The 21,109-nt window shown below is 42.8% G+C and overlaps 1 protein-coding gene across 4 annotated transcripts in view; it reads left to right on the forward strand.

Annotated features, from left to right (window-relative positions):
- The window catches only part of LOC116654470 (potassium voltage-gated channel protein Shab-like), a 34,815-nt gene extending 13,716 nt beyond the window's left edge, over positions 1-21,099 (forward strand). For 3 of the 4 annotated variants that reach the window (XM_032454410.2, XM_032454408.2, XM_032454409.2), the window contains exons 3-5: positions 11,414-11,864; positions 11,991-12,607; positions 12,670-21,099. In XM_032454410.2, coding sequence (XP_032310301.1) covers positions 11,998-12,607; positions 12,670-13,553 — 1,494 coding nt within the window. In that variant the 5' untranslated portion in view covers positions 11,414-11,864; positions 11,991-11,997 and the 3' untranslated portion in view covers positions 13,554-21,099. The remainder of the gene's footprint in view (positions 1-11,413; positions 11,865-11,990; positions 12,608-12,669) is intronic. The other variant, XM_032454411.2, reaches the window with a different exon arrangement.
- Positions 21,100-21,109: the final 10 nt, after the last annotated feature.

Consider the following 21,109-nt stretch of genomic DNA (forward strand, 5'->3'; position numbering starts at 1 on the left):
AATGAATTAATAATTTTAATTAGCATTCCGGGCGCAGTTCTCAGTAATATTTAAACAGCTCATAAATAGAAAAGTTATTCGAAGTGCAGGCTTAATGGTGTTCATGATTTTAATTAAAACTTCTTTGCCCGGCAGCTTTGATTTTAATTTAGGAAAAACAGCCATAATATATAGCTGTGGAAAGTTTCGGGTCATAAAGGTGTGCAAAAACTAAAGTTTTGATGGGTTCTGATAGCCAGTAACCAGTTTTAAGGGCCCACTCTGCGTATACGTTATTCATGCAATTCATTCAGCCTTTCCGAGCATCAGCTGTTCAGCCATCGATTCGCCATAAACAATCGAAACGAGAGGAAAAAACCAATTAAAATCATGCGTCGAAATGCGCGACCACTTCGGGAGTGCCCCAGGGGGCGGGATGGGAGTGGCCGCCTCCTCGGCGGACTCTAGAGGGGGAGCTACAAGACCACAAATAGCTGGCGCAGCATCGTCAGCTGGTCCATAAAGTATTTTGGCCTGCCTACGCGACCATTAATGCTGTAAAAGCAGTGCGACGACGGCCAGATACGAGTATGTATGCAAAAAAAAAATAACAACAAATACTAGACGAAACGAAAATAAAACTGAAATTGGTTCATTACTAAGTAGGAGTGAGGGAGGCTAGTCGGCTGGGCGGCTGGGAGGGGGCCACCTTGACGTTGCTGCTTGAACTCGAGCCAGAGAACTACTGAAGGGTGTTGTGAAGGCCCGCGGAACTCGGGTGATTTGCACTTCTCGCTAATGGGAAAATTTCCGATTCCATAAAGAGGCGTTTCTTGTGCCGTTTCCTATGCTATTGTTACATGTTAACAGAATTCGAAGAGGGCGGGCTTGCCCTTGAAGAGGTCTCTTTCCCCACAATGACAGCTATCTGTCTGTTTCTCCAAAGAAACTAGATTACATTTCATATATCGTTCTCTAAAATTTCCAGCAATTACTCGCTTCGTTTGTGTTATTCCATGAATTGGCAAACATATATAGTTCACTGGAATTTGTTTAGCCGTTTCTTCTGACCCTCTCGAGTAGAAAATGTGATTGATTAGAAACGAATTCGCGCCCGAGCGAACACATGAATCATTATATTTGAGTTTTTCGAGTGCGGTGAGTGTTCGCATCTGGCCGAATGGCTGAAAAAGTTGCGGAAAAGTTTCCCGCCCAGGCATGTGACCACTACGTCATCACTTTCCCCCTGACATGCCCCTAATAGCCCCTCTACATTTGACGGGACTTCAAAAGCCAAAAAGGCAGTTGTTGGCAATGTCGAGGCGACTGGGGGACTCGAATGTTTGGCTCATTTATGTTGTCAGTTCAGACATGTCACAGCCACAAACAGACGCACATTAGAAACAATTTTCGAATTCTAAATATTTATTGTGTTGGCTTTTCATCGCTTCTTGCCTTGGCAATTGGCCCAGTTTTGGGGAAAGGGCCTGGACTCCCATCTTGTCCGCAATTAGGTGTGTCACTTGCAATTAGAAACTGTGTCAAAACCAAGGACAAACTGTAGCTATCTGGAAAAATTAATTGACATCTTCCCGGTATAGATAAACAATTGATGTTCCCCAGAAAAATGTGTTACTTTTTTCTTCCTTTTCGCGGCCAACAAATTGCCTCGGCTCGCTCTATTTAATTTGGCTAAAAGCCCAATCCCAAAACTGAAACCCGTCATCTGTCCACAAACAAAGCGAAGGGAGAATCGAAAAAGGCCAATAGGATGGGAATCAATTTGAGTGAAATTCAATAAAAAACACGATAGTGTTAAATTAACCCCAGAAGGAGGTTGGGCCTGGACAAATATATTTGCCATTTTCTAATAACGAGCACATTCCTGGTATTTACTGAAGGCTTCTGGTAATGGAAAATCTAATAGTAATAAAAATTTGTTTCCACATTCAGTTTTATTTAGTTCAGAGCGGAGAGGCCCCACTCTAATCTTTCCGCAAATATTCTCCATTTTTCCACCCAAGTAGTGCTTAGCAATAAATTTGAATGGATTTCGGCCATTAAAATGCCAAAAATTCTTTTCATTTCTGTCAACAAGCAATGACGAACTCGAATCCCTCGGCGGTGCACCTCTGACCCCTCACAGATACAATACTTGGTAGTTTTTCTTGATCCATGGGCGGGCGGATAGGCTCCATCGAGTCCAGCCCTGTGCCAAAAATAGCAAAACGATATTAATTTTTGTTTGCTTTGTTTTGCTCTGATTCTTTTATTTTTTCCCCAATTTTTTTCTGCCACAAAAACAGGCAGGAAATGAGAATTGAATACAATAAAAATCATTCAATAGTATCATTCCGCAACTCCCGCAATTGTTGTTGCAAATTAATAATAGATAACAATGGCAGGGGAAGCGGAAGCAGCAAGCAGAAAGCACAAAGCCCACAATAGATGTGAGGCATGTGGCAGAAGCATGTGGCAAACAATAAGCCAAATACGAGGCACAAATAACGAGGGGACAAGTGGATTATGAGGCAGGAGGTCCTGAAATCCATCCCTGGTTTAATTAACTCTCTGGCAGCCAAGAAATGCGGTGATTTTTCCATCTGTAGCGCCACACAAATTGCCTGTGCAACATTTCAGCGGCAAGAGGCTCAGGGGGGTCAGAGGTCAGAAGGCTTCGGGGCCAGTAATTTGAAGTTATGTGCGGTCTGATGTAACCGACCAGCGAACAACTCTTGCAGAGGGAGGTCCTGCGAGAAATTTCCATCCTGGTAGGCTTGCGGCAGGTTCTTCCATGCGGCAAGTTCGCAACTAAAATCGCTTATCTTGCCACAAACAAAAATAGCCATAAAAACTTTCAACTAGAGTCCTGTCCTGGCGAAAACATATTGTAAGTGAGCGAAGTGATAAATCGGATTAATAAAGGAAAAATAAATACACTCACTGGCATTATTACGTTTTGAGAAAAGCTACACAAGGTCCTGCCAGGACCTGGCTCACAAAATAAATTACATTTGCGGGAGAAATGCGGGAAGAGGGTCCTGGGCGACCGAATAGGAACTCCAGCTAACCAACAGAAAAGTGTATAAATGGCAGGACACATAGGTGGCAGGATGCGAAACGAGCTTAAGCTCGCCTCAATGCGGTCGAGTGTGGCAAGGTGCCTTGCTGCTGTCCTTGAATCAGAATCAGACACTCGAACTCGGCCACACAAACTTTCAACTCGCAGCGGTGGCTCTGGCTCTGGCTCTGGCGGTGATGGAGATGGAGATGGTGGGTGACCTCGTCAGTGCACCTTCACCTGTCACAAAGGCGAGAAGACGAACTCGGGCTTGGGTGCACGGGCACTCAGCGAGGAGAATGCGAAGAGCCGAGCTCTGAGATGGCAGCCAACCAACCTCTGACCGTCGCAGCAGCACAGTCTTGCCACAAAAGCAAGAAATGCTAAAATAACAAGCACACACTGAAGAAAATCAGAGGGTTGTCCTTCTAGAGATTTTAATAAACTTTAAATAGTTTTTTCCTTTATATTATAAGTAATAATATTATTTAAAATATTTAATATTCTCTCAAAAAATCCTTAACACATAAATAATAACAGTGTCTTAGCTGTGAGTTGTATCCTGTTTCCAATTTTCATTCAGTATCCTTATTCCACGGGCACTTCGTAGCCCACCTCCTCCCGACCATCGCCCACAAGCTCCTGTCCCCCTACCTCCCTCGTGCCCCTAACTACCGGGCAAAGTAGGTCGTCGCGTCTGTCCTTGCAGAGGAGCGAAGGCAGGCACAAAGGCGAACCCGAGTAACAAGGAGAGCACGAAGACGGCCAACACAAAAAAAGGACTTCACCTAACCTCATTACGAGTTTTGCTACGCCAACTGATGACGTCATTGGTTGGGCCCTGCGCCTTCACCAGCTCGTTCGTCTCCAAAGGCTGCGCACAAAGGCTGGTTGAATGAAGTGGGAGGTGGGCGGCAGGAAGGACAAAGGTTGTCCTTTTCAGCGATAATTAAAGGATTTTTAGCAAGACTAAAATAATACATTTTATTCTTGGAACTATTGTTTAGTAAACCTACGCATATAGTTTAAATAAAATGCTAAAAACATTAATTCACGGGCGAGTTAAAGGATCTAAGCGACTGAATGGAGCTGCTGCCGTTGGAGCTGCCTGGAAAGGACCTGCGCAGTCGGCACAGGAGAGCGACAGGACGAGGAGAGTTATTGGAGTCGTCGGCTTTATATTTTGTTGGAATAACAAAAATAAAAACAACACTCTGTAAACAGTAGAAAAAGTTGCCAAAGCTACCGAAAAGGTTGCAAGGCGGGTGGCGGTGGGGTATTAACACAGGGGGCGGAATGTGGCAGTGGCAGTGGCAGTGGGAGCGAGGAGGAGTGGCGGGGTGAAAGGGTAACATGCGTAGCGGCAACTGAGACATTGGAATTATTATTACATTTACTTGCTTTTATTGCGCTTCAGCTGGGGCCTCTCTCTTCCTATGCCAGAGTGGAGAGTCCCTCCTATGAATTTATTTTGCCTTTTTGTGAATGTAATTTCCACATCCCTGCCAGGACACTCGGGAGCACGCAAAGTGGGTTGTCCAAGGTGGATGACAAAATCTTCACTAATCCCATTTGAAATTCATTCTGCTGCCAAATGGATTTAATTTTAATTTCGTATTAAGCAAAGACAAATCCAAACATTTCCTCCTCGGCTGATTTGCATGCAAATAGGCCAGCCAGCCAGACAGGCAGCCAGGCAGGACTCGGATCCAGGACGCAGGCCATAACCCTGCCAAATGCAGATCCCGCATTGTTTGGCTTTGACCCGCAAATATGCTGGCATGTCATGGTTCAACGCTTCGCTGCCTCCAATGAAATTCGGATAATTACCATATAGAGCTGGGAGTATATCCATGGCCCAGAGGACATCCCTGCCAGTCGATTGTCCTCTCGACTGTGACTAATGCAAACACAAGAGGTGGAATGCCTGATTGAAAAGAAAACTAGGAATTCCCATTTATTGGCACTAATTCAATAAACAATCGCCCAAAATTTATACGCAATTCCAGGCCATTTCATCGCATTTGTAGTTCTCATAAAAAATCCATCCATAAATCCTTATTTCGTATTTCAGCACCTTGACGTTTTTACGAATGAATGGATGAGCAAATGGCCAGATGAAAGAGCCACGGCGGATATACAATATATTAAAATCTGAGAGCGAATAAATATGCAAATGGACGAATGCCGAAGGTGGGCATCATCATGATGATGAACTCTGGGAACTGACCTCAGCTTCCAGTGGTTCGGGCCTGTTATTATTTTATTGTTATGAATTTCAATTCAGTTGTCTCAAGGACGCTGCACGAAATTAAAGAACCCAAATATGCGCAACACTTTCGCGCCACTTGCGCACGTATGGCGCTGCCGTCCTTGTATACACTGCGTATACGTGATGTGTGTTTTAAGCAATCTTTTCCAGCTCTTCCATCTCTTCCGTTTTCTGGTTTTTCAATTTCCTGTTGCGTTTGTGCATTAAGCCCCATGGAGAACCCATGAGCCCGAAAACTAATCTGCCAAAGGTACAATTCATTTTTGTGAATAAATATTTTTTTGTTGTGAATAAAGGAAGCCAGCTCTGACCCATGTCCTGCCCGAGTGTCCTTAGCATTATATACAATTGGTACTTGCTTTATGTACCACATTCCCGTGCAGCTTCTTCGGAACATTTTTTTCATCCACGAGTGTGTTGCGTGTTCTGGTTTTTCCAGATCAGTGCCCCGCAGCTTGAGCCATATTTTCCCCGGGCATAATTGCGGCGACAATAGCAACAAGAAGCGGAGTCCTCTAAGTGCCAGGATGTGGCAGGAAGAGAGCGAAAGACCCCGACCCCAGACCCAGAGACCCGAAGGCAATTTGCTTGGCCAAATGCCAGGGGCCAAGTATTTCATATTCGGAATTGAGTGGCAAAGTCAAAAGTGCCAGAATATTCAAAAAGAAAGCTCGCCAAATTCCTATTCCGACCGCCGCACCGACCTCCGTTAATTATACACTAATATTTTGTAAACAGCGGCGATCAACACTCGATGACGTCACTAAAGCCAAATCGAAGACGTCTTCGTCTTCCCCAGATTGTCAGTATCTCGGTATCTGTGCATCTGACGGATAAACAAATGGGCTGCGTGCGCTCATCGATTTTTATGAGTTCAAAGATTTACTTTCTGCCGCATTCCAACACACCGAAAATCTGCATCGAACTGCATGCCAGAATGGCCAAAATAGCCGGAATTGCCGGCAAAAAAAAATAAAACAAAGCCTCTCGGGCCAAAACCGATGGAAAAAGAAACAAAAGATCCAAAACAAAAATATATTAATGGCGTCATTTGTCGAACAGCAAAGTGCAGAGGAAAATTTGTTGCTCGCCAGGGAAATGAACAGAAAAATAACAAATTAAACTCAAATATTTGGTGTAACGAATGGACAGTGGTTCGAAATTGGCAGATATTTGAAATGTTACAGGTACAGGTACAATATCCCATCCCAATGCCAAATCATTTAAATCGCAATTAAAGGAACCGCTTATTAAACAAATCCCAAGTTCCATTCGAAGGTGGCCCCCAGAGGTGGTGCGCCTTTTGGGGTCAAAAGCCAAACACGTGCTCTGCCCAAACATTTGCCTTTGGCTTTAATTGCGAAAAGGCACGCGAATCTGGGCCGGAATTGTTGTTTTCATTTTTGGAATGAAACGCCTACCGCCGCCAGGAACTCAATCTCAGTCTCAGCGGGTTCCGGCAAACTATTTTCGGATGCCCAATTAATCTTTGGACGGAGAACTCACTGCGTGCGGCGATGTGGAATTTTAAGCGATTTGCTAGTCATTATTTATTTTTCTTGCACACCTCCGGACTACCGGACTTGGGACTACGTTGGAGGCGTTGGAGATCGCCAAGAGCAACAATAAATCGTGCTAAAAATAAGGTCCACACTAAAGAACTTGGCCAGCAATGAACTTACAACGTCCATCGCACATTTATCATTATCAGAGGGCATTGAACATTTGAAACATTCATGAGCTGGTTAAGGCCAGCGACTTGATAAATGTTCTGCAGAGCAGACTTTTCTGACTCTTCGGGGGTGTAGGAAATCGAAGTTCCAGATACCCTTTCAGAGTAATTGGGGGGCTTTGTTGGCATTATCATTACTCGATTTGAATTGGTAAAGCCATATATTATTTAGTGCCTTTGTCTATGACTTATTAGTCCAAACACGAAGGGCTAACAGGTTGGCCGAAAGGCATATATTGAAAAAAAAAAAAAATCAAACCTTACTATAGAGTTTAATTACTTCTAAAAGCAGTCAAGTCTCAACTATAAGATAACTGTCAATTGGGCAATTTGCTCAAGTGTCTTAACTAAATCATACAAAATCATACAAATTGTTGCAAATTAACGCGAACCAATTTTTTACTAGTGTACTTATCGAATGGGACTGCACTGCCCATAATCGAAAATCAATAGGCGTCGAGGGCCCCACATATGAGAAATGTGGTCTCGGCCGGCAGGTAAACCGTTAACGGGCATTGGCCTAAAGTTGATTATGAATATTTTATGTGATTCATCAAACTGCGCAGTTGACATGGCCGACAGCAGCAACAGGGCTGTAAAACAAAGACTACGGCTGCCAGGATAACGGACTGACTGGATATTAACCATGGCTTATAGCAGATAGGACAGCCGTTTGTTCCGACGGCGGGTTAATGACACTACCAAGTACCAGGCACCAGGCACACCCTGATGCCATCGATTTTGGCTCTCGCAGATCCCCATCCCGGGCCAGGACTCTCCAGATGACGCCATGTCAGGTTGCAGGACCTCGGGGCCATAAAAGCCGCGTAATACCCAATAAAAACAATTAAGTTAATACACGAAGTGCAACAATTGAGCGAAAGTGGAAACAAGTAACCATCCCCCCACACACACACATACATATATGGAGTGTGTTAGCCAAGGCCAAGTCAAGTTGGTCAAGAGGAAGAAGCAGCTTGCATGCCAATGGCCAATAAGTCGCTGTGGCACGCAAAATGAAAGCCCCGAAAACGTAGGAGAAAGCTAAAGAAAGCCAGAGAAAGCAGCGAACACAATTAGAGTAACTCGCTTAAATTTAAAAAAAGAAAATGGAAAGTGTGGTCGAGACGTGAGTGCTACAGTTTCTCTAACTTTCTTGCCAAACTAAATTAGAGCAGGACACTTGAAGAAAAAAATCCAATATATAATAGAATACAATGACTATTTTATTTATAAATTTTTATGATTTAATGCAACGGTTTTGTTGAAAATCAACTCTCTATAAAGTTTTTAAGCCCCAATTTCTCTCAGTGCCTTTGGGGGTCAGCTACTGGCGGATGTTGTGGTTGTGGCCGGAAGTGAATGGCGTCGAATTGGGAAGGACCCGCCAGCGAAAAGGAAGCCCCTCACACGGATTCACAGACACTTTCGCATGCCCCAAAGTGTTGAGGTTGCCGCTGACGCACTCTGAAATGTAGAAAGACGCCCTTCACGCCTCCAGCCCTCATAGAGCATTTAAAAATAAATGCACTTGACTTGCAAAATGCTTGCACCAAACAAAACAAAATGGCAGCCATAAATTTAGACAATGGCGACGCTCGAGAGTCGGCAATAAATGTTTGCCACTCGCTATTGCCGCTGCAACTACTATTGCTGTTGCAATTGCGATTGCAACAACGGTTGTTACAACAATTGGCATAACAAGAGCTACGGGCTTAGTTGCAACATTGACACGCTTTTGGTAAACTTTGGCTTTAGTTTTAGTTTTAGTCCTGGCTATTTTTCTTGCCCCCTAAGCCCTCCCTCTCTCCTCGCTAGCCCCCTTAAGGACGAAACAGGAAACATTCCGCCCTGCAATATGCAAATGGAAAAGCTAGGGGCGCCCTGCTTTTAGCACTTAAGTGGATTTTTGGCATTTGATGCAATGTATCTTGCTGTCAGGGGCACTTTTTTATACCATATTCGGAATAAGAATATAAGGATACTTATAAGCAGTGAAGTCACGTTTTTTTTAGTATTGCAGGGCGGTATTTAGTCACCACATTAGTTAGTATATCAGTTATAACTTATAAGAGTGAGAACTTTACTTCTATATGCTGGTAAAATGAACTTGTGTTGTCCTGCCTCTCTCTCTCTCTGGTGATTGATTACCTCCATAAAGACTTTAAATATTTTCAATCACTGCCCGAGTCCTCGTAATTTTCTCCTTGGCTAATTATTTTCGCTGATGTTGGCCCAGCATTTTTCAATTAGCGTCAGCAAAGCAAAGAAACCATTAATCACACATGAGGCTGTCCCGGCTTTTAGCTTTGTCATCAAATTGGGCCAGAAACTTTAGAGCCATTGTTGTTTTGTTTCTGACGGACAAAGTAACCCGAGTATCCTGGGGGGCAGAGGAGTGTCTGGGCCAAGCCAAGGCTGTCCGGCGACGGACAATGTCAAACAATTTGAGGGCAATTAAGTTGCCATTTTGTAATGTTCGGCATACGTGTCGGCAAATTATGTTTGCAGATTTATGAGCTTCACTAAATGCAGTCTCAGCAAAAGGCGTGAGTGGGTGTGGGCGTGGGCGTGTCATAAATTTTAGCAGCCATTATCTGACAGTGTTTTTATGACAAGGCCAGAAGCAGTCTCTGCGTCCTTGTCTTTCTTTTGGCCAAGTTTTGCCCGAACAGCGAAAAGGTCTCACCTCAATAAAATGGGAAATTAATTTCATTCTGGCATGGCGTTGTGGTCGCCTCAAGGATATTCAACAGGTTCCAAGGTGAAGTTGGCCACTTCACACATACATATATACTATAAATGGCTATAACCACACACACACACACACACTGGCACACAAAAAATTAATTGTCGAGCTGCGGGCTAACATGTTGCATGCCACAACAAAAATTACAAAACCAGGAGCTGAGACTTTGCATGCAGTTTAGTTTCATTTTGCGCCACAAATAATTGCAACTGAAAAATACGAAAAAAAATGTGTAGAAAAACTTTATTCGCTTTGCCTGCACGCGATTAAAATAAATGGAAAATTCAAGCAGCGAAAATGAAAGCTTTCGTCTCGAGGGTAGTTTGGGTTTCAACTAGTTGGTTACCCATGGTCTAGCATTAATTTAATTAGAGGGAATAAAGACTTGATTGATAAAACTATAGTGAATATAAATATAAGAGAAGTCTCTTAGGTTTTCAGTTATTTAATCATTTAATTTATAGCCGCAGCTTGGCATGCCCTAATCATACAAAAATTAATCGAAAACCAAAACTCGCCAGAAATGTCGTCAAAAATGCGATTGCAATTATATAACGCCAAGCAGCCACTCGCCATGAGGGCCAATAAATAACAATTTAGTCGGGCTAAAATGCAACAAAACTATATAATTTTAGTGGCAGCCATAAGTCCTTATGTGACCCCTTGCATGTGAGGTGAAAGGGCAGCGAGAGTGACAAGTGGCGCACAAATCTGCATGCGAATGCGAGTTTTTTGAATATGAATGGATTCGAATCCGATTAGGAATGGCAACTGAATATGAAATGAAGACATTTGACTGCCAAGTCGATCCAGAGGTTAACCATTTTTTTTTCGAGGCCCCTACGCATTGCAATCCATTAGAAAAATGACCCGGCATATTACTCGCCATTTCCGGTGGGGCGTAAAAATTCAAATTTGATTGCAATGCGGCAGAAAGTGAATCACAAAGCTGCAATCTAGGCAAAGGCCAAATGGCAGCGCCAGCGGCAAACCGCATTTGTGAACTGACCCCAAAAATAGACCATAGACGCATTGGCGGAGCCCAAAAAATGCGCTTGATTTGGCGGCATTTAAATGCAAAGGCTGAGCTCGGTGCTCAGCCTTCGGAATTTGTAAATTAAAGCTAATAAATAAGGGAGAGCGGGCCAACCTCATTTGCATACCAGGGCAGTAGTCAGTGAAGCTCTGCAATTAGACGATAATTGCCAATCAGCTGAGGGCCCCAAAAAGTGTGCTATAAAAAGTGAGTGGGGTGGAAAGTGCCCTTTCATATCTTATCAGCTGTCCGCAACTATTGATTTACAGAACAGTTGGATACAGTGGGCGTGGCTACTCTGTAAAGTATAAAAATATATTTCTCTTATATTTGGAATACGTGGAAAATAGTTTCTATCCGAACATATTGTTAGGGCTTATTAAATATTTAATATTTCATAATTTCATGTAATAACTTTTAAACCAGTCCCGACCCACTGTGTATGAACGATTACACGGCATGCATAATTAAGGTGCTCGGTATTTGTGCGGCTTATCAACCATTGATATGCCGTTAGCTATAATTGCTTTCCAATAAACGAACTCCGCTGATTGCCGTTTTCCGTTTTCCCGGTTTCATTGCAGCTATATTGCCCCACAAAATGCTGCCAAACCACGCCTGAGCCTGAGCCTCAATCTGAACCTGAGCCGGAAAACCACAAACAAAAGAAACAAAAAGGCCAGAACACATCTGTGATCATAGACATAGCAACGAGCCAAGCCGCGGAGGACACAGGACACAGCCGACAGGACATCCGAGGACAGAGGACACAGAAACCAAAAGCTATATAGCCACACAGCCAAAAATGAGCGGAAGGGAGAGCGGCAGGGAGACAGCAGCCAGCAGCAGCATCCTGCCAGACCGCAACTGAGCGATTTATAAAGCCGCAGACACTCCTCCCTGGGCCGGATAATCAAAATCAATTGCCTGGGCAGGAAATCAAGGCAGAAAAAGCAGAATCAAAGCACAGCTAAACTACGGAGCAGCACACACACCAAAGGAGGCTGTAATGACGACAATTGACGCGATGTAGCGGTGAGTGGAAAGCCATTATAGCCATAAGATCTGTAAGAAAGTTATACTACATCGAAGTTTATTTTTCAAAGTGTAGAACTACCTATAGTATCCAATAAATATCATTTAAAAACTTCTATTATACAGCAGACTTATGGTCGGCGAACGCGACAGGGACCGTGAGGCGGTACGCTGGGCAACGGGTGAATCAACACCGCTTCAAACCAATAATGGAGTATTACAAATGGTCGGGCAATTGCATGGTGGACAGGCTGTTGGCCAACAACAGCAGCAGCAACAGCAACAATCGACTCAGCAACAACAGCAACTTTCAAAGCAGCAACAGCAACAGCAACAGCAGCAGCAACACAAGCAGCAACAGCAACAGGATCTCCTCTATCAGCAACATCACGAGGCAATTGCAATTGCAAGGGGACTGCAGGCTGCAACACCTGCCGACCTCGGCGATAATCAGCCCTACTACGATACAAGCGGTAATGTCGATTGGGAGAGAGCGATGGGAGCCGGTGGAGCTGGTGCATATGGTGGCCTCGGGATCGGATCTGTCGCAGCAGGTGGCGGCGCTGGTTATCACCTTGGACCTGCTGGTGCCGCTCGCCACCTGGATTATCCTGATGGCGGCCACCTTGCTGGCCCATCCGCCGAGGGAGTCATGGGAGCAGGTGCTCAAGGCATTCCTGTTGGATCTGCTGGCGGCTCAGGCGGATCCGGATCAGGCGGCGGTGGAGGAGGAGGAACAGGAGGTACGCATATTCCACAAGAAGTCTACTGAACATTTTCTTTATATTTTTGTTGGCCTTCACAGGACCTCCACAGCCGGGCAAAGAAGTTCGCTACGCTCCATTCCCAGTCGCATCACCAACGCACTCGAATCCGAATCCCACAACTTCCCAGCAGACTCAGCCCAGCGGTGGAGGCGGCGGTGGTAGCAGCAGCGGCGGTGGCGGTGGGGGAGGGGGCGTCGGTGGTGCTAGCACCCAGTCGATTATCGGCGGCATCACACAGCAGAGCAACACCACCGGCGCCCTGCAGCGGACACATTCCAGATCCATGTCCTCCATACCGCCGCCCGAGCCGTTCATGATAGCCCAGTCGAAGCAGCTGAACAGCCGCGTCAGCATCAACGTGGGCGGCGTGAGGCACGAGGTCCTGTGGCGGACCTTGGAGCGGCTGCCCCACACGCGGCTCGGGCGGCTGAGGGAGTGCACCACCCACGAGGCCATCGTGGAGCTGTGCGACGACTACTCGCTGGCGGACAACGAGTACTTCTTCGACCGCCACCCGAAAAGCTTCAGCTCGATCCTGAACTTCTACCGCACCGGCAAGCTGCACATCGTGGACGAGATGTGCGTGCTGGCGTTTAGTGATGATCTGGAGTACTGGGGCGTCGACGAACTGTACCTGGAGTCCTGTTGCCAGCACAAGTACCACCAGCGCAAAGAGAATGTCCACGAGGAGATGCGCAAGGAGGCCGAGTCCTTGCGGCAGCGGGACGAGGAGGAGTTCGGCGAAGGTAAATGCGCCGAGTACCAGAAGTATCTGTGGGAGCTCCTCGAGAAGCCCAACACGAGCTTCGCCGCCCGGGTAAGTCCAGTCGGTTGCACTGACGCTAAGGTACAAGATAGAGTCCTTGAGTCCTCAACCCGGAAGTCCTTATTCCTAAAGCACAGAGAAAAAATAGCAATATAAATTAAGCTTCTGATAAAATCAATTCTTTGTGAGCTAAATTATTTAAAACACTTTCTCAAGAACTAAAAATTATTTGTCCTTCTAACTTTTTTCTCTGTGCTCTCCCGAAAAACCCCCCAGAAATCCGAATCCCCAAAAAGATTATTATAGATGTGTTCGTATTGTGTTTCTAACCGTTAAACTGTGAACCGTGTCAATGTCAAGCGTAAGAAAACAATATTAAGTTTTATAAGAAACCCTGACAATTCCAAAACATCCATCCTCCTACCCAATTTCAATTCTATAACTATAATTTCTGTTTACCTCTTGAGTTACTCTTTTGTAGTCGAACTTTGGTTCTGTGCAAAGTCACTATTATTTGTACACTATCGCCAAGTTTCTCACTGTGTAAAATATGAACATATGGCCGTCGAGCAGATCAGAGTATAGTATAAGCGGCAATCTATTCTACCAATCTATATATCTTTCTATCTTACTAATGTTTAAAATCCCACTCAAAGCTGTACAAATCCGCCAAAAACCATCACTTGCTTTTGCGACTCAACTCTATGCTTGCACTCTGATCTTTACCCGTTACTCGTTGCTCGCTACTCGTTACTGGTTACTCGCTACTACTCGTTACGAATGTCCGCCAGTTAACTGTTCAACATACCTGCATATACAATAATATATGATGTGATATATCCACTATATAATCCGCTGCTTAGCGCGCCGAGGCAGGTCTGTCTCAGTGTCTGTAAATATCGCCGAGCTCATGTGAATAAGCCATTTCAAATAACGCTTCACGCTTGTGTGCCATGTATCGTACCGATCGGAACTGGACGCACAGGACAGTCTTCTTCATTCTTCTTTCCCCGACCGGAACCGGAAGTCCCTGAACGGACGTCTGAGCAAGTCCGCAGAGTAACAAACACGACAAACCGAAGTAAAGAGTTTTTCGGCACCTTTTCGTTTGAGTTTCGTTATGTTCACCCCATAATTTCGCTATCGCCTAACCACTTCCAATTCAACCACCCACGAACCCCCTACTTTTCTGATCCTAGGCTAAGATGCATTTTATGTTTTAGTTTCGATTCGTTTCTTAGTGTATTTTAAACGAAAAATAAGTGAAATCACGCGACGACACCCAGAGAGTTCCCAGATACATACATATGTAGTTGCCACGAAAGATCAAGTTAGAACTGATCGGGCAACCGAAAAACCTGCAAAATTGTTTACTAATCGTTTCTCTAATCCAGTCTTTTTACATCACACACAGTATTTGCGAAATTGACAAGCCCTGTTTGATACAAACATACTACAATATTTATAAACTTACTATATCTACTCTTACAATTACAATTAATATAATTAATAATGTATATCTCTTAATTGTTGATGATGATGGTGAAGTAATCTCTCTGTTTATCTCTAATGTTCTCCCCGAAACCCCAAAACCCAAAAAACCCCACTGTAACCATGTTTGGGAATGGGCAATAAGCGATATGACCAGGCGGCAGGTGTGCTGTAGAAATCCTCGAAAATATTGTTACGAAAAAGGACTCTGGGGAGAAGCGGCCAAAGTCGTGTTGTAATACATTTCCATTTTCCGAGTGCTAGGTACTAGGTCTACATAGGGAAATCTACATAGGAATCCATCTAACCAGACCGGAAGCCTTCAGGCGAAACGCCGATTCCGACATGGTCTAAAGCTTCAGCTTTCTCATCTATAAATAAACCCATCGATCACACTCACACCCACACACCCGCGAAGTCAGTCTGACTTAGCTTGTATTATACAGCCGATATCGGAACCGATTTCCAGCATTAGCTTTGGCTTCACCATACAAACCACTGTATGGTGGGAGAATGGAAATAATTACAACATATTTGGGTGCATCTCCTATAATTTTTCATTCGATTTTAAGTTTGATTTTCAGTTGATTTATGTACTTTTTATTTTCCAACTCGCTTAGGGTTGTAACTTTTTGTTTTCTTTTTGGTTTTCTTACATTTAAAAAGAAGTTAGTGGAAGCATTTCTCGATACAGAAATCACTCCCTATCCAACTATTAGTTTATTTACAAGACTTACACTTTTGATTTACTTTTGAGTTCCATTTTAAAGGTAATGAAAAATTTCCAGAGCTCTTTGCCAGTTGTACTTTTTATCGTATTTTCATTTTTGTTTTTTTCCAACTATAACTAACTCAATCGACTTCAGATAGTCAGATATTAGAGAAAGAAGGATCTAACCCAGATTTTTGAGTTCTGTACTTTTTATGTTCTTTTTAATACCACGCCTAAACACATCCTTTTTTCAACGAAATGATAAATATGAGAACCAATCTAGTCTAAATATAGTCAAGAAACCTCCGATCCGACTCTCAGAAAACTCAGTTGAAACCTTCGCCTCGTTGAAAGCAAGAAACCAAGCGCGCTCACAAGACAAACAAACAAGAACTACTCTACTCTACTCAACTACCCGAATACCAAAATACTCTACCAAAAGTTTACATATTTTGTTTGTTATACACCACAAAAACAAAAACAACAATAACAGAAATGGAATTTGAAAAATCCAAAATGTTGTTCAGTTGTCTTTGCTCTTAAGTTTCCCTTCTTTATTTTTTTTTGTCGTTCGATTGGCAATGACATATGTATATAATTCTATATGTCGTATATAAACCTCCTTATACTTTTCGATATTTGATGTCATGATGTTGTAAACTTGTGTGTATTGCATATGGAAGACTCTTATTTAACTCAATCTCTCTTATTGTTCTTATTGTACTTTAACCTCCTTTGACTCTTTGACTCTTAATTGTCGTAAACTATTGGTGAATTGATTATCTCTTACACCGACACACACCAACACACCACACACAAAATACAATACACTTGAAGAAAAACGTCAACGCTAGTCTTTTCTAGTCCCTCTCTGCAAATCAGCATACAAATCAGATTAATCTACTCCATCCTAACCCAACTAACGTGATCAGAACCAGAGAAATGCGAACAAGACTCATCATATCCTTTTGATTTTCGATTTTCAACCGTATAGCTTTAGTTTCATGAGTTTGGTATTCAAGACCCGTACCCAAAAAGTATATATATACTATACATCCAAGTATCGATCGAACAAATCTCCAACTTGAAATATTAACCCACCAAATTTGCTGCATTTGAATGCCACTAGCATAGAATTTCGTAGCCGATTCGTACTGAATTCTATAGCCGTTTGTATCGAATTTTGTTTGTTTTTTAGTGAGTCGAACAAAGTATGCGAACCAACTCATGCACCCAACAAACCACCCACTCAACTCCACTCCACTGACCCACCGCCCCACCGACCCCCTCCGACCCATGACCAAGCCACTGAAACCGAAAACCAAAACCACAAAACGAACAAACCGTAAAATAAAACACTCCACCAGAAGCAAATGCAAACCTGATCAAATATTTTAGCAGGAACCTAGTGTTCTCCAGTGCAAATTGACCCCAAAAACCAACACCAACACACATACACAAACACACTATTACACCGTTACACCCTACACTGAGCAAAATCAATTTCCAGTCTTGCACTTTTTGTCTTGTAACTTTTCCGTTTCGTATCCATCCCGTATTTTGATCTAGATTTAGTTAAAATATGTACAGTGATTGCGACCTGAGTGGCATTTGTAAATTTTGTACCTATATTTATTATCGTATATATCTTTAACTCTATAAGGACATTTTTTATCCCCGATTTTCTTGTCGCATGGATTGTTTTTTGACTTGTCTTTTGTGACCTTGTCTTTTTGTTTTGCCCCCCCCCACCACCTCCGACCTCCCGTCACAGAACCCCCGTCCTCACCTCTGCCCTTTCTTTTCTCTCTCTATATATATCCATAATGCTTATCCTTGCCCTCGGATCTTGTCCTGTTATCCATCGACTTTTCATAACTTGTAATTCAAGTGGATTTCAGCCAGGTTCAGGGAAGTTAATTTAAATTTGTTCTCCTAATCGATGCACTTGCAAAAAGAGACAGGTTTTGTCCGTTTTTTATAAATTAAATATTAATATTTTTTTGTGAAATCAAGAAAACCGATAACATTGCAAGGGTATCTAGAATTTCGGGCCACCGATGTTAAGCTTATAGTTATTATTTTGTGGCTCTGTTGTCGGCAGCTTTATGGTTAGAGATTTTGATTTTTGTAGGCTCAGTCACCGGAAACAGCTTTTTTGGCCAATTGTTGCTGCGACGCTTTGAACTTTGTAGCTGTTGTGAGTTTTGTGCATTTTTCAGTTAACTTTTAAGTTCCGTTTTCCGTTCTACCGAACCAGAGACAGTCAGTATGAAGTATGTTAGTAAAGTAAGCCAGCTGGAGTATTGCGAAATCATGTTTTACTTTCAACCCAGCGAACCACCCGATCCCAGTCTCCCCAAAAAAAGCCCCCAATATAACCCCACCAGAAAACCACCTTCATGACTGAGCAGCAATGGTAGCTAGCAGTTCCAAAATCCAAAAGCAAGTATGCCAAAGTGAATAACTCGCACACACAATCCTTTTTTGTTTACGAAACATCCCTCCAATGCATTCTGTTCAAAACAAAAGCAAAAAAAAAAATGCGAGAAATCGAAAGTAAGAATTAGTTTTTAAAGTAAAGTTTCATCTTCATCTCAAGTAGATTGTTGTTACCCCGCTCTATCCACCCCACTCTAGCCCCCCCGAATCCAAAATCCCCCCAAACAACCGAATACCAAAATTTCTATGGAAATTTAATTAACTTTCCCGAAGTTTGACAGTCCAAGACCACGAAAGAAAAAGACCACTTCAATTGCAATCTGTAAACTATAGTTAGTGCAAGAACATTTACCCTCTCTTTCACTCTCTCTATTTCTGTCTCTCTTACTCAGACTCCTCCTAAGCCCGCGTGCCCCCTCGCACTTGTATCTTTCTATCTTCGTATCTGTACTTTAAATTTATGACTTATTCTCTCGTATCTCATCGTATTACAATCTAGCTAAGAAAAGCACCATCCAGATAATTTTCCTTAGTATCCTTAGTTTTTTTTTATATTTCGGTTACGTTTTGTGATTTTGTGTATCTTTTAGTGCGTTTCGTTTATCCTTACGTAATGACTCCTACTTGACTATGTATCTTTTGTCTAATAAATAAACTGCATATCTGTATCTTTAACTTTTGTATCTATATACGTAGAATGCCATAAGCCAGCTCATCTACCTTCGAAGCCCCAATAAGAAATTCAGCCGCCCCTGTTAACTGAAAGTCCTGATACACCTCTCTCCCAAATCCTCCTACAGATCCAGATCCAGATCCATGTCCATATCCAGTTCCACATCCGTATCCGAAACCAGAACTGCGTGGTTGCGTACAGTGGCCTACTATGGTAGATCTGGACATACACACCATATATAATATATATATATATATATAACTATACATGCCATGTATATTCGATTGGGGGCGTGGCATGTCGAAGATAACCCGGTCTGTCTCTCGCATCCCCCCTGTATCAGCTCAGCCAAGTCGAATGTCAGTCACACAGACACCTTAACATTTCAGCCACCACACTCTACACCAAACACCAAACACCCAACACCCAACACCCAACACCCAACACCCAACACCCAACACCCAACACCCTACACCCTACACCCACAAAGGCCACACACACCCTACCCTCAGATACAGCTACAGATACGGACTCAGATTCCGATTCAGATACAGATACAGAACAATTTGTGACCTAATGTGGCAATCAGACGACTGCGGCTAACCCTCTCATTTTGAAGGGGACTCTTTCACCCCACTTTCCTCCCGACTGGCATTGAAATTGCAATTGAAATTTGCATATTTGACAGGACCCCAAAAATTTCATCCTCGTTCTGCAATTGGCAGTTTTTGGTAAATTACCTCAATTATTTAGAGTCAAGCAATTAAAACTGTTTTGTGTGTTTGTCTATTCAAAACAAAGGAATCAATTTATCAGGCCAGAGGATGATATTGCGGATCTGTGTGCAAATAGCGTGACAGATGCAATTATTTGATGGCCTGATTCCGTGATTTCTTATTCATTATCGTTTCGTTTTTGTAATTCCCGTAATTGTAATTCCTAGCTCGTTTGGTACGAAAGTTTATGCATTTGGATTTGACTTAGAACTTGAATTTTACTTGAAACTTTCTTTCTTCATTTGCTAGATAATGCCCTTCATCAGTAACATTATATATATCTATGTAAACCGATTTGATTTGATTGAACCACCTCAGTTACTTAGTTACTCCTCCTCATTTTCCAAGAGAAAACAACCCAATGAAAATATATCTTTAAACAAAGTACACTAACAGCGGATGAGCGAAAAACAACCAACAGAATATCAGGATATCGGTATCAAAATCGGTAGTTTTATAGAAAAATGATGAATAATGAAAGTCGACTGCAGTCCCCATGGGTAGCGTCTCTTATTTTGACGAAGGAGTGCCCCCCCTGGTTCACCCTCATACCATAATATAGATCCAATTAGACACACACACGTATAGATATATGTATGTAGGTGTGTTATGTCCTTGTGTTGCGTCATGTGATCAGTCCCCCCACAAGAAAACTCATACACTTATCCACTAAACCACTGAACCACTAAACCTCACACCACGAACCACGAACCACTAACCACAAAACTATAACCACTCAGCCACTCCACCACCGACCCACACTCACAAACACCGCCCAGAGAAAGAGTTGATCTAGACTAGAGACCCACTGAGCTTCGAGACCAAGGATTAAAATCAAATATATATTCTAAAGGAAACCCAACCCATGTTTTCGTTTGTGTGTTTTAGTTTGTTGCCAACCTTTGATTTCACTCTTTTTCGTTTGTTTCGATGCTGATGATGATGATGATGAAGAAGGATTCACGACAAATAATATATATACTTCACATATAGTACAGCAGCCTTTGAAAAGTACAAGAAACCGATCAGGGAAGCCAACCCAACCGACCCCCTCGAAAGCCCCGAAAGAAACGAATTGTAGGATTCGAAATTCGAATGCCAACTAACCAGACCCGAACAATGACCAAAAAGCTAACTGAATGTCTGCCTTAGCCATGAAAAATAATCAAAAACAGAATCAAAGTGAACTCTAATAAGGATAACTCGCCGATCTTTGCTAATTGTTGTAACCGTGTAATTCGTGTTTTTTTTTGTTCGTTTGTTATTTGGAATTAATGTAATAGCTATGTATAAAGGACAGAGTTAATCGTAATATTTATTGAACGTATCGTGTTATGTACCTACCAACTATCCAATTATCAAATATGAAATATCAAATACCAACTATCAATTATCAAATATCAAGTATCAAAATATCAAAGTATCTATTATCGTTGTGATATGATTGAAAGTTTTGAATTGAAATTTGAATCGTTGCTTGAATCATGGTCTCGACAAAGTCTCGATTGTTCTTTACCGTTCGCAGGTTATCGCAGTGATATCCATACTATTCATAGTCCTGTCTACCATAGCCCTGACGTTGAACACCCTACCACAACTACAACACATTGACAACGGT

The sequence above is a fragment of the Drosophila ananassae genome, chromosome 2R, assembly GCF_017639315.1.
Source record: "Drosophila ananassae strain 14024-0371.13 chromosome 2R, ASM1763931v2, whole genome shotgun sequence".
In the NCBI taxonomy this organism is placed as follows: domain Eukaryota; kingdom Metazoa; phylum Arthropoda; class Insecta; order Diptera; family Drosophilidae; genus Drosophila; species Drosophila ananassae.